Source organism: Microcebus murinus, chromosome 12, assembly GCF_040939455.1.
Source record: "Microcebus murinus isolate Inina chromosome 12, M.murinus_Inina_mat1.0, whole genome shotgun sequence".
Taxonomy (NCBI): domain Eukaryota; kingdom Metazoa; phylum Chordata; class Mammalia; order Primates; family Cheirogaleidae; genus Microcebus; species Microcebus murinus.
Genome location: NC_134115.1, coordinates 52,153,550 through 52,166,525, shown reverse-complemented (window position 1 = coordinate 52,166,525; position 12,976 = coordinate 52,153,550). Strand labels below are relative to the sequence as shown.

The following is a 12,976-nucleotide window of genomic DNA, read 5'->3' as shown; positions in this document are numbered from 1 at the left end:
AAACCTTAAAATCTGTACCCCCATAATATGCCGAAATAAAAAAAAAAGAAAAAAAAAACAGCTGCTAGAGAAAGTGGCCGCTCTGCCCTCTAGCGGTGCCTTGCTGCAGTGCACCCCTCCTGCAGGGAGCTTGCTCCTCTCCAAACCCTTCTCTTTTTCCCCTTTCCCCTTGCCAGCCCCACGCTGCTAATGAACAGTTTACACTGTTCCAAGAGTTGAACCCTGATCAGTGCTCTGCCCCTGTAAGTATCCCTCCTAAACTCCCAGTACTACAGAAATCCCTGCTTTTTATGAAACGCCAAGCAAACCAGCATCAGCCTTGGGGATCTGAGAAGACCACCCACATAAAATGGGCAGGTCCTGGGCTAGGCTGTGTTAACCCATCTACCTCCTCGTCTGGGCCACCTTATCCCCCAAATGCTGGAGTGAAGCAAGGAAACAGATGAGGATGCGTGTGGCCAGGCAGGACCTAGCAGAGCTGGAGCAGCTGGTGAGTGATGGATTCTGCTTCTTTGAGACGACAAGCCCAGCCCCACCCCAGGGAAACATCTGCCTCCAGTGCCAGCGTCTGACAAGCTTAGGGAAACAGCATGGCCTGGAAGCCAGCCCTCAGGGAGGTACCTGCAGCTCCCTAAAGTTGATGTTGGTAAACATCCAGGGTTGTGGGGGGCTATCTGAGAGCCAACCGGCCCCACTCCAAACCCTCACCAAAAAAGAGTGGCAAGATCCAAAATGGTTATGTTCACCAATGATTATGATTGTAACTATGTAAAAAAATGTGTGCTATGGAAGGCAATGAGCCAAAAATGAAAAAGATAAAAGTGCCACAGTGGTGAATTATGGGTGATTTCCTTTGCAAAATGTTCTTGAGTATTGTTTCAGTTTTATCTTGTCAGTAACTAAAATAAGTATGATGAAAAGAAAGGAAGCCTGGATTTGAGGATAAATGCAGGAACCTGAGCCTTGCTAAGAGGCAATTTGGAGCACCCAGAAAAACAAAAATACCTTCTATATGACAACTGGAGCAGCCCCAGGACAGCTGAGCCCAAGTAACAGTCATCAGACCCAACACAGAGAGAGCTATCCCACCAGAGCAGCCCCCGGCACACGTAAAGACCATAAGGTTTTTCACCCCGAGGCCCTACACTCTGCCCACCCAAGGAACGGGGTGGTGGCATGTTGTCAGCACAGCACTAATGTCCAGGGATGTGGCATTTCCAGGACTTACAATTCCACAGTGGGTACCAAAAGCAGAATGAGTTCCACATCTCTCTTCCTCTAAGACTCTATGATTAGGTTCTCCTGTGATCCTTGTATTTGAAGATAAAATATTTATTACTATTTGGGGGCATGGGTATCATTAAGTAAAAAGAGGTCTGATTTGGGCTTGAAGAGTAAAATGTTGAACTTTTCGTGAAGAGGGAAATCTTATGTGGGCCTGTAGGAGTCATGAATTTCTCTGCACAGCCTCCTTGTAATTGAGGAAGCCATTAATTTATTTCCTTGATCTTTGGAAAGTATATTAACACATTGGCTGCCATATGAGTTGTATTTAACTCAGGCTAGTTTTGAGCCGCATGAGGCAAAACCCTGCAGTTGGTTCATGAAAGTCTTACTTGTTTATGTTCCTAGTGTTACAATTAATATTGACGATTTAATCCTAAAAATGTGGATTGTATTGCATATAACTCATGCACAGAAAACAAACAACAACAAATTAGAAAGGATCATTTTGTCCTAATAAACCATCGTGGCCCCAGGGAAAAAATTTTTTTCTGGTGTAGCACCCAATGTAGTAATGTCTTTTTTTTCCCCCCTTGCTACGTCTGCTGTGCATGAATGGGGACTGTGGCAGCTCCTCAGAGGTTTCTGAGTGAGACGTCCAGGGGTCAGAACTGGATACAGACCAGAAACTATGCTCGAATGTTCAATTCCTTCTTCACTGCTAATATGGACCCTCCAATCATCTTAGGAACCAACATTTAGAAAGGGTGCTTGCTGAGCCAGGCAAGGTCTACTGGGATACACAGTTGCCTTAATCACCACAGAGCAATGACGTTCTAAGAGAAGAGACACTTGGAGAGGGAGTAATACCTTTGAAAGGCTGTGATTGGTGCCCATGGTTCTGAACTTACCATTGTCTTTTTCACGTATACTTCTTGACCTCGGGACAATCCAAAATCTGCTATTTTGGCTACATAGTTTTCACCAACTAAAATGTTCCTGGCAGCCAGATCCCTGTGGATAAACTGAAATTTTAAAAAACATCATGTATTTTCAGCATAATCCTTGCTTTTCCACTTTATTTTGTTAGCACAAAACTCCAGGGGCAAAAACTTTGGATAATAGAGAAGCAACAATAGTAGCAAAAGGATTTTTTTTTTTTTTTTTTTGAGACAGAGTCTCACTTCTGTTGCCCAGCCTAGCTCATAGCAACCTCAAAGTCCTGGGCTCAAGCAATCCTACTGCCTCTGCCTCCTGAGTAGCTGGGACTACAGGCGTGGGCCACCACACCTGGCTAATTTTTTCTACTTTTAGTAGAGACAGGGTCTCATCCTTGCTCAGGCTGGTCTTGAACTCCTGAGCTCAAGTGATCCTCCTGCCTCAGCCTCCCATAGTGCTAGGATTACAGGCATGAGCCACCTCATCTGGCTAGAAAAGGGGTTTTTTAAAGTTCCAGAATCCAGTTCCCTTAAAGTTACTCTCCAAAATTCTCACTTGGTGGGTTCTGCCAAATGACCCAACTACCTCTTGGGAGAAGCATTTCAGGGGGGAAAGGAAAAAAAAACCATAGGTCATTAAATCTTCTGGTTGCAATGTAATGCCTCTGCTATCGTCCATTGTTTGGAAGCAAACCAAACTAAGCTTAAGGTATCTCACCAAATACGTATTATGAAATTCACTAGATAGATATGTGAGTATTAGGCATTAATTTCTATGTAAATAGATGGAATATTAACAAAGATTAAAATGAGAAAAATTGTAAGAAGGAATTAAAGACTAGAGCTTGACAACCATGCAAACATATAGAAACCCTGACTTGAGAGACAGAACCCCAAACAAAGCGAGATCCTCAGAGCACACCTGTTTCTGGCTCAAGTAGTCCATGCCCCGGGCCACATCTGCCGCGAAGTGGAGGAGCTGCTGGGAGGACAGCGTGGAGGCGGTGCTGTTGGCGATGGCGAACGCAGGGTCGGTCTCCAGCACACGGCTTTTGCGCAGGAAGTCCAGGAGGTTTCCGTGGGGGGCATACTCGATGGCTAGGTACAGGTAGCCTGTGGGGAGAGAAGACAGCATCGCCTTATCAGTGACTCAGACAGCTGTGACATTTTAGAGAGGTGCTGTGCTCCTTGAGAATTGCCTATAAACTCCATTGTCTCTAAAAGAAACACATCTAGTGGCAGCACCCTGGGAACGCAGGGGACAGGAAGAAGGTACGTGCCCACCTCCTGCTAGACTCACGGGGGCTAAGCTGTAATCAGGGTCCCCCTCCTGCCCATCCCCCTTCCATTCTCAGCAATCGCGGACTAAGGCAGAGGGCTTCCTGCAACACTTTAGCAGAACAGAAGCAAAGCATTCCCCTCTAGATCTCAGACACCTTCTTCACATCACCTTTTATTTTTCATTCAGTATTAATCAAGAACCTAATAGGGTCCAGGCGTGTCATTCCTGTCTGTCTCTAGCTTTTCCTAGGCTACTTTTTTTAATTGATCAAATATGCATGGCAGAAGGACCCAAAACACTTAACTTTCTCTCCTGCCTTCTACTCCGTCCTGAAACCCGTACTAAGTCATCACATTGTTAATTTGGTCATTGGTCAGCAGAGTCTAGTTTCAGAGATTAAATTTGCTTAAAGAAACCAGAAAACGCAAACTTTTAGGAAAAAATGATACAGTAGTTCCTAGAAAACTTACGGTTCATTGTCTCATTTTTATTCAAAATCATTTTTTTTTTATAAAAAGTAATTTGCTTTGCTAAAAAACATTGATCTTTAGGGTTTTTGAAAAGTAAAGTGATTTTACTGTTTTTTTTTTTAAAGAAAAGTTTTGGTAAACCATCTTTTTAACATGTCAAATGCATTACAACTTCAAAGATATTCTAAGAAATTTAAATCCCAGTAAAACAAAAAAATCTTCTAGCATTGAATCCTGTTGTATTATAAGGAGAGATAGGCCTAAATTCTGGTATAAATGTGCTTTCTCACATCTTTACTGAATTAAATAGTTTCAGAGCCAACCAAGCATGTGCTAAGGTGACGACAGAGCAAAATTTTAAGATATATATTTTTCTGTTGTTATGGGTTTTTTCTCCCCACAGTGGGAACTCTCTTGATGACTCTAGTTTATTCACTTCCAAAAGACCAAGTGCAAGCAAATGGAGTGAATAACCTCAAGATTTTATTATCTTCATAACAAAAGATGAAGCTTGGAACTAGATTACTTGGTCCCTTCTCTTCTCATCTCCTCCGAGTCCCCAACACTTGTGTCTCTTAATAGCCAGCATTCTCTTAGCTCTGCAGTTGGCTTAATGCACTCAAGTCTCAGCATAATCTTCTTTTGTAGTTTTAGCCTTTTTCCAGAAAATTGGCTTAGCTCTACCACCCACCATAGCCACTCTGCTTCCTGTCATACTGTCACTTTCCCTGGGCACACAGAGAATGCTTGCAAATTACTTTTCTTGTGTCACTTTGTGGGGTTGGTGCTTGCCACAGGTCTTCCAGAAAGTCTGGTGGGTTTTAGGAATGCTCAACATGTTTGCAGGAGTGTTATCAGCACAGAAAGCAGTTTTTTTGGTTTTTTGTTGTGTTTTTTTTGTTTTTTATTTTTTTTTACTTTCATTTATATTGCTGTCCCAAGCTGATTGCTGTTTTCAGGAAATAGCTCAAAAAAAAATAAATGTCATTACTTCATTATTTAATCTAAGAGACATGATCTGGCTTTCAGAATTATACCCTTATCAGATCATAGAATGATATGTTGTTTGAAGCACCAATATTTTTAGTTTAATAAATTGAGGAAATGGAAGTTGTCTCTTTTCTATTGTTGGTGTTTGTGCTGCAGAGTCAACAAGAGGTTGTCAAGTTTGTAAATAATTACTGTGTGGAGCTTTTGGTGGGAGCAAACTTTTCCATGAGAAATTAAGTTTAAGCAGAGAGTCAGGACTACAAGCCCATATGGCATGCTGAGGTAAACCCTTAGATGAGTTTTGTTCTTTTTCTTTTTTTATTTTAGGGGAACTCCACACAAAGATTTTGTTGTTGCTTACTCATTCACAGCTAATTACACGCAATATAATAGGAAGTACTCAATAAATATGTGAATTAATAATATAAGTTTAACTTTAAAAGCATATGAAACATAGGATAGTTGAAAAGCTCCATTGTAATTGTACATGAAAACATTTTGGAGAAAAACAAAGCACTTCGGAAGGCTGAGGTGGGAAGGTCACTTGAGCCCAGGAGAGTTTGAGGCTGCAGTGAGTGATGATCACCTGGGCAACATAGCAAGACCCTATCTCTTGAAAACAAAATAAAACAAACCAAAGCAAGCACTATCACATATAAGTCTAATTATTTTGTAATCTAAGCATCATCACTGCTTTCATATTACAGTAGATTATTGGAATTCATGGCTTTAACATTCAGAATGTCAGTTTCCTGGGTTTCCAGGAAAAATGTAAAGCCAGGCAATTAAGAAGAACCAATACACCCCACACTTTCTGGTGATGATGTGTCCCCTACTCCACCCTAGTAGTAGAAGATGAGAAAACCTCTGGATTAGCAAAGATAGGGAAGGTAGGAGCTGTGGATATCTTTGGGCAGTAATGTCTGAACCACTCCAGAGGCTAATGATCCAGCCTTAGCGCCTACCTCCAAAACAATGACAAACCTCAGCACAATCTATAGATGGGACTAGACAGACATTCAGATTGAAGCTGCAACTTTTTTTTTTTTAAAAAAAGGTATCATTCTTAAGATCATTGTCTTTCCTAGTTTCAATACGGAAAATGACTTTGAAAAAAAACTGGCAAGAAAGAGAGGAAAATAGCATCTTACCTCGATGTTCACATGCTCCCAAGAGATTGATGATGTTTGGATGGTGTCCAAGTTTGCAAAGAACCTCCAGTTCTCCTGCAAAGTCCCTGTGATCATCTTTGGAGGCATATTCTGGGAAAGAAATAAAAGGTCCAATTCTTACACCTTTTCAGAATCAACTGCCCCCTCTGCTTCCCGAGGACCTTCAGGTACATTTCAGTCACCGTTAGGTCTGGAAAACTGTATACAACCAGAAAGATTACTATGAAACAGTTTCCCAGCTTTTGCACTATTGACTCTGAACTGATAATTCTTTATTATAAGGGGTTATCCTGTGCATGGGAGGATGTTTAGCAGCAGCCCTGGCCTCTACCCACTAGATAAAAGTAGTCCAACAAAAAATATATCCAGACATTATTGAATGCCTCCCACAGGGCAAAATTCATCCCTGGATGAGAAGCACTACTCCAAAATTTTCTAGATTAAGCTCTTAGATACTCAGGGAAATGAATTGGTAGAGGTGAACTGTCCCAAATATTTAGACTCTAAATCTTCCAGCTAAATTTACCATCCAGAGACAACTAAGGAATAGAAGCAAAGTTTCCACGAACCATACCAATAATGCATGCACCTTATTTAATAAATCTTACTTATTTTTAAACAAACCAGTCTATGAACCAGTCTCAATCTGGTTGACTGAGCTAAACAAATCAATTCCAGTAACATGTTACAGAAGGTGCAGAGTAGTCAGGAAACTGAGGTGCATCGTTTCTTTTCTTTTTGCCTGTCTCTCCACCAGCACTTTGGCCAGAGGGAGAACCACCAAGCATCAGGCTGCAGAGAAGGCTATTGGTTGGGGCACAAACTGACTGATTAGTCTTGAGTTGGGGGCAGTGTGCTTTTATCATTTTTTGAAAAATAACACTGTGGGGAAGGGGGGGGAGGAATGGAGTGCTGATGGCCGTGTGCATGCCTGAAAGTGCTGGAAATTGTGGCTGTGTCTCTTGGGGGCTAATAGTACCCCTAAGACTAATAGGAGACTCCAAGTCCAGTGCCCTGTTCATACTGCGGGAGCCTCACTCTGGCTCTGGCCCAGACGGTCAACACCTTGGGAATATTTTTAAAATGAAGTTCTTTATAATGAGGTTGTCCCCTTACTTAAGTAACTGCCCTTCTTTAAAAAGCTACCAGGGCATAAAATTTCTGCAGGCAAAGAGATACACCCAAAGGAGGGCAGGTACCAAAGTGCCTTGTTAAGCTATTTTCTCACATGGGCACAAGATACAAAACCAGACAGATCTCAATAAAAATTGATTTCATGAGGTTCTACTCCCTCTCTCCTCTAGCTATCCTCACTGTTCCCCAAAACTTCCTGTGACTAATGGAGCAAAACAGAAAAGAGATTTCTGGCTGTTTAACACGTTGTTTGTATTTTTTTTTTTAAAGAAACATATTACTATCTCTAATCATAGGTAATATTTCATCCTCTTCTGTTGGTTTTCTTAACAATGCAGAAAGCAGAGATGATTTAATCAGATTCAGAGTTAATTCATGGGCTCAACATTGTGGTCACAAAAAAGGAAAATCTGCCAGCAACCTCGGAGAGCTTTTAAGAAAGAGCTGCACAACAATAATAGTTAAGCACATTCTCTGCACCACAGTCCAAGCCTGTATGCTGTAAAACCAACAGTGTGGCTTCACAGTCAAGTCATGCACAAACTTCTGTTTCACGTGGAAGAGAAGATAGCTAGCTATGTTGCTGGCAAACTAGTCATTCTGCTTTCTTGGAAGATGTTTATTACCCGACCTTATTAAGTGGGTAGGTATCAAGCAGTCTTGAGATGAACATAGCTGGAAAAGATTTCGTTCCTAGGACCTCAAACCAGTAGTTTTTTAAACTTGAGTGTGCAGAGGAACCACTGAGAAAGACTGTTAAGAACACAGATTTTCATATGCCACCCTAGAAATTCAGATGTGGTAGAACCAGGGGTAGGAGAAACCCGAGTGGATGCATTTCTAACAGTGTCTTTAGGAATTTTGATACAGGTGGCCTATGAAGACTGTGGTCTGCACAATGTGGTCTCCAAACCCACAGGACCAGGATTACTTGAGCACTAATTAGAAATGCAAATTCTCTGGCCTTGCCCCAGACTTACTGAATCACCAGCTGTGGAGTGGAGGTCCCAGCAGCCTGTTTTCAAACAAGCCTTGCAGGTGATTTTGATGCATGCTCAATTTTGAGAAATACTACATGAATAGAAACAAGGATGTTCCCCCAAATTTAGCAGTATATAACCAAGAATCTATAGTATCACATCCCAAGGAATCAAGACAGTGATGCTTAAATGGCTCCTGTCTTTGTATTTATATCCTGACTGACACATGCTTGACCTCAAAGGAAACATCACCTTCACTTGCACGTAACAGCTATCTCTGACACCATGCCAATTTTTGGTTTAAAGAATGTAAGACCATAGAGGAAAGATTCAACAGGAAGTCGAGTTTTCTCCCCACCCTAGTGAATTGCTGACTGTACCTGGCCAACCACTGACCTTTCATTCTCTTGATGGCAGCATCCATCCGTAACCCATCCTTCTTGATGCGTGCCTTAAGAACTTGGCCAAAGTTGCCCTCTCCAATCACATCTTGAAATTTGATGTCATTCCAGTCAAGCACTGGATAAATTGTAGGATCCGGGTTGTTTTTGACCTTCCTGTTTAGGGCCAGAGTTCCTGAGTTGAACTGCACAGCTGGTTCTTCCCTCTGGCAAAATAATTTTTTCATTATTGTGTGTCAGGATTTTTCATAATTCTAAGGTTCATAATACCTTATGGTTTCTGTTCACACCCGATGACAAAAGAAATAGTGTGTCTAATTCCAGATTGGAAATGGAAATAGATTTCATCTCATAGACCCACTCAGACCTGGCTGCCTGGAAAGCTGCATGGGCACCAGTCCGGGCCTCTGTGGGAAAGCTTACTGATTAGCAATGTCTGCAAAGGGTGAGGGAGGGGAAATAGCAGTGTGTGTGCCATGTGTTTGCCACCCTTGAGTCAGTCATATTTGAGTCTCCCACTCTCCTGTGTAAATGAGCCGTTGTTCAATTCTGGTTTGGAAAATAACTTGGAGATCTTCTATAGGGGCAGTCACAGACCGTGCCTCAGTGAGAGGTTTCCTAACGTCATCTTGGTCCTGCTGTATTCTTGGCACTTTCTGTCTTGTCCTAAGGTTTAGAATCTCTTAAGCCTACTCTGGCCACAAGATGACTGATGCTTAGCAAAACCCAACACAGCATGTCTTTTTCTCCTGAATTCAAATGACTGACAGGTGTATCGTGACAGGCTCCAGCACTCCGGACACCCGTGCTGGTCCTTCCTCTCCAGTGACAGCCTGAGTTGAGCCAGCTCTGGATGGAGTGAGATGATGAAACTCCTCTTATCCTCCTTGGAAGGGAACCCTGGGGGCTCATGCACATGAGGTGTGTACACCTCGTCTGAAACATGCCATTGTGCTCAGTGGTTTATGTACAGGAGAGATAAAGTCCACTACAAATTAATGTTATGGGGCCTGAAACCACCAACTAGAGAAGTGCTCAGGCTTTAGTACACCAAAAGAACCCAGATAAGGTACCTATTGGTAAAGTGTGATTTTGTAGACCTTTGCTACTGGCCAAAATTTCTAGATGAAAGAAAGAGGCAGTGCCAAGTGCCATGAACTCTGACTTAAGACTAAAGGGCACAGAGGAGTGGGAGAGGCACACATGGATATATAATTCATGTGTGCGTGGGGGGGGGGGTGATAGGATTGAGGGAGATATTAGAAATAGGAAATGTGAATTAGAAATAGGAAACAGTGGGAAAACCTTATCTTGTGTAATACATCAGTACCTATCATGCTGAGGTCTGGTGACCCCTGTGTCCTTCCTTCTCCCAAATTTTCAGTTCCTTCTATTACAAGATTATTCTCTCTGGTAATCTATAACTAGCATGACCATATGTCTCATTTTTTGGGGGGTGGGAAAGGCAGTCCTATTTTGGGCCTTATTTCCCACGTAATTTATAAAGAACACCCTTTCACTCTTAACACTTTCCTGGTTTGGACAAGATATTATATAGTCATGATTTTTATCTCCCATTTCATAATGGAAGCCAAAGAGAAGATGAGACTTGCTGGGGGGAAATGTTTGCTTCACAAGTAAATTTCCTGGTCCATATCTGAAATCAAAGTGCTGCCCGTATGTGGACCTGCCCTCATTAGCTAGTGGGAAGATGAGACCCTACCACGTTTTGAAAGGCCTGGGCCATTCTCCTTTGGACATTTGCCCTCTTCAATTGCAACATGATCAGAAAGGCCAAAAGCACCGTCAGGCAGGTCATTCCAGCCGAGCCGAGGATGGCAATGAGCAGCATCTTCCCGCCTCCCAGGTCCACAGGCGCTGTGCAGGAGAACAGAGGGGCAGCCAGGTTAGGCAGAGAAACAGGGCCAAGACCATCTGTGGGTGAAGACGCGGTGCCGTGGGAATGTAACGGCAGCCCGAGCCCTGCCATCTAATTGCTATGTGACTTTGGGCTACTCTTTTATTTTCTGAAACTCAGTGGAGATGAGTCCGACTCATGGAGTTGTTATAAGATCTTAAATAAAAAACACGTGCAAAGTGCTTTTAAAATGTCAATGCACTAATCATTAATTATTGTCATCTGCTTTTATTTCCAAGAAGAAGGCCAAGCAGTTGATCATTGAATAATAGTGAGAATGACTAAATAGATGCATGACTTTGGGGGAGTGACTAAAACGTCCCTGCACCTCAATTTCCCCACCTAGAAATGCTTTAAAGTTCTATGACACTAGAGTTTGGAGTCTACAAGATATTTTGCTTTGTTTTTTCTTGTTTTAAAGAGCTAATGGAGACGGGCGTAGTGGCTCACGCCTGTAATCCTAGCACTCTGGGAGGCTGAGGTGGGCGGATTGCTCGAGGTTAGGAGTTCAAAACCAGCCTGAGCAAGAGCGAGACCCTATCTCTAATGTAAATAGAAATTATTTGGCCAACTAATATATATAGAAAAAATTAGCTGGGCATGGTGGCACATGCCTGTAGTTCCAGCTACTCGGGAGGCTGAGGCAGAAGGATTGCTTGAGCCCAGGAGTTTGAGGTTGCTGTGAGCTAGGCTGATGCCATGGCACTCACTCTAGCCTGGGCAACAAAGTGAGACTCTGTCTCAAAAAAAGAGCTAATGGAGAAAACCTAAGGATACTCAATGGAAGGAAGGAGATAGGGAGGAAGGAAGGAAAGATGAAGGAAAAGACAGAAGGAAAAAAACATTAAATTTAGGATATAGGTCAAAATAAAGTATTAAAAACTATGGTCTAATCCTTCCACTTCTTGCTCTTATTTATAAATTTAAATCAAATTAAACTCAATATATTTTTATTAACAATAGCACATAAAGCCTGATCCATCTTCCTAAAACTATTCTCTGTGCTCATCTGTCTTTCCTTCTATCTCTGTCTATGTGCAAATAAAGAGATGGCTGGAAGGGTAAAGGGTTTTTGTTTTGTTTAGTCTTTTTAAAAAATTTTTTCTCATGGTATTTTATCTATAGCTTGGATTTAAGACCTATATACACTTTACCAAAAACACAAGTAATTATAAAAATGAAGCATTTATTGAGAGTGTGATGTGAAAACTATGATTCTCTATTACTGGCACACTCTTCATTCCTTGGACATTCCAAAAATGTTCCAAAGAATCAACACCAAAAAAAAAAAAAAAAGCTGTTTTATTTTATTTCTTGAGCCCTAGGTAACCCTCCAAGAGAACCAAGAAGTTTTTAGATTTAGCTGTAAGATTTTCTGTAAAAATAGACTCTAGTCCAAATTATTAATTTGTAAAACTTGCCCTTCCCTCTCCTGTGCCTCTATCTGCAGTCTCTGTGCACATTGTACGATGCAGAGAGCTCGGAGGGGCCGTCTGCACAGACTTAAAGTGGATCCTTGTGCTGCAGCCCTGCCCACACCAGGGCCCTCGCCCACTTAATCACACTCAACAGCTTTTGTCAATCACAGACAGTGGCCATAGTATGCCTGGCATTCCAAGGGGATCTCTATTTGTCTTAAGGAGCTTACACTCTGGGTGGGGGTTGGTAGTGGATGCGGAGACCTAATAACCTGGATCAGGAAAGTAGAAGAAAACTCAGAATAGCACAGTGTCAGCCAAGCTAAAAGAGGAGCAGATGTGATAAAGAACAGGGTGCGGTTCTTACAGCCTCCTACTGAAACACCCAGCAGGCCTGCCTCCCAGAAGCAGCTTCCACATTCTTCTTTATCATCAGAATCAAAATTCATATCCCTCAGAGCTTTCTTCCTAGATTGCTGGGTGGGGTGTGTTGATGGGCTAATCTATTCTAAGGTCTAATAATAGAAAATGGATCTACAGGGATCCTTTCTAGAGGTGTTTTGATTTTAAGGACATATCTTGAGGTCCTATTAAGACAAATGAATTGTGCCACATGACACACATGTGGGGTAAATATCTTAAGACAGTGGGGCTTTTCTGATATTCTTCAAAAATAATCCTATGTAAATACCTGCCCACTCTACCAACCTTGAGATTCTGGGAGGGTCAGCAGTTCATAAGAGAAGGTTGGGTTGCTTGACCCTATGTTGTTCTCTGCAAAAATGTCCACCTGGTAAGCTGTTTCGGGCTCCAGGCCCTTGAGCTGATACTGAGTGATGGTGGCATTCTTTATCTTCACATCGATGTGCTGGTCTTCATTCTTGCCCTGAACTTTGTAGCGGATGATGATAGAGGAGATAGAATAGCCATCCAATATTGTCCAAGAAATCACAGCTGAGGAGTGTGTGATGTTGGAAATCTTGATGTTTTCCGGTTGAGGAGGGAGAACTAGAAATTAAAAAAAAAAAAAAAAAAATCACAAGATATGC

At 42.1% G+C, this 12,976-nt stretch overlaps 1 protein-coding gene across 3 annotated transcripts in view; it reads right to left on the bottom strand.

Moving 5' to 3' along the window:
* Nucleotides 1–12,976, bottom strand: part of TEK (TEK receptor tyrosine kinase) — a 109,222-nt gene that overhangs the window by 15,184 nt on the left and 81,062 nt on the right. For 2 of the 3 annotated variants that reach the window (XM_076008789.1, XM_076008790.1), the window contains 6 exons: nt 12,636–12,935; nt 10,315–10,469; nt 8,587–8,797; nt 6,056–6,166; nt 3,085–3,275; nt 2,136–2,249 (listed from right to left, as the gene is read on the bottom strand). In XM_076008789.1, the coding sequence (XP_075864904.1) occupies nt 2,136–2,249; nt 3,085–3,275; nt 6,056–6,166; nt 8,587–8,797; nt 10,315–10,469; nt 12,636–12,935 (1,082 nt within the window). The remainder of the gene's footprint in view (nt 1–2,135; nt 2,250–3,084; nt 3,276–6,055; nt 6,167–8,586; nt 8,798–10,314; nt 10,470–12,635; nt 12,936–12,976) is intronic. The other variant, XM_012764387.3, reaches the window with a different exon arrangement.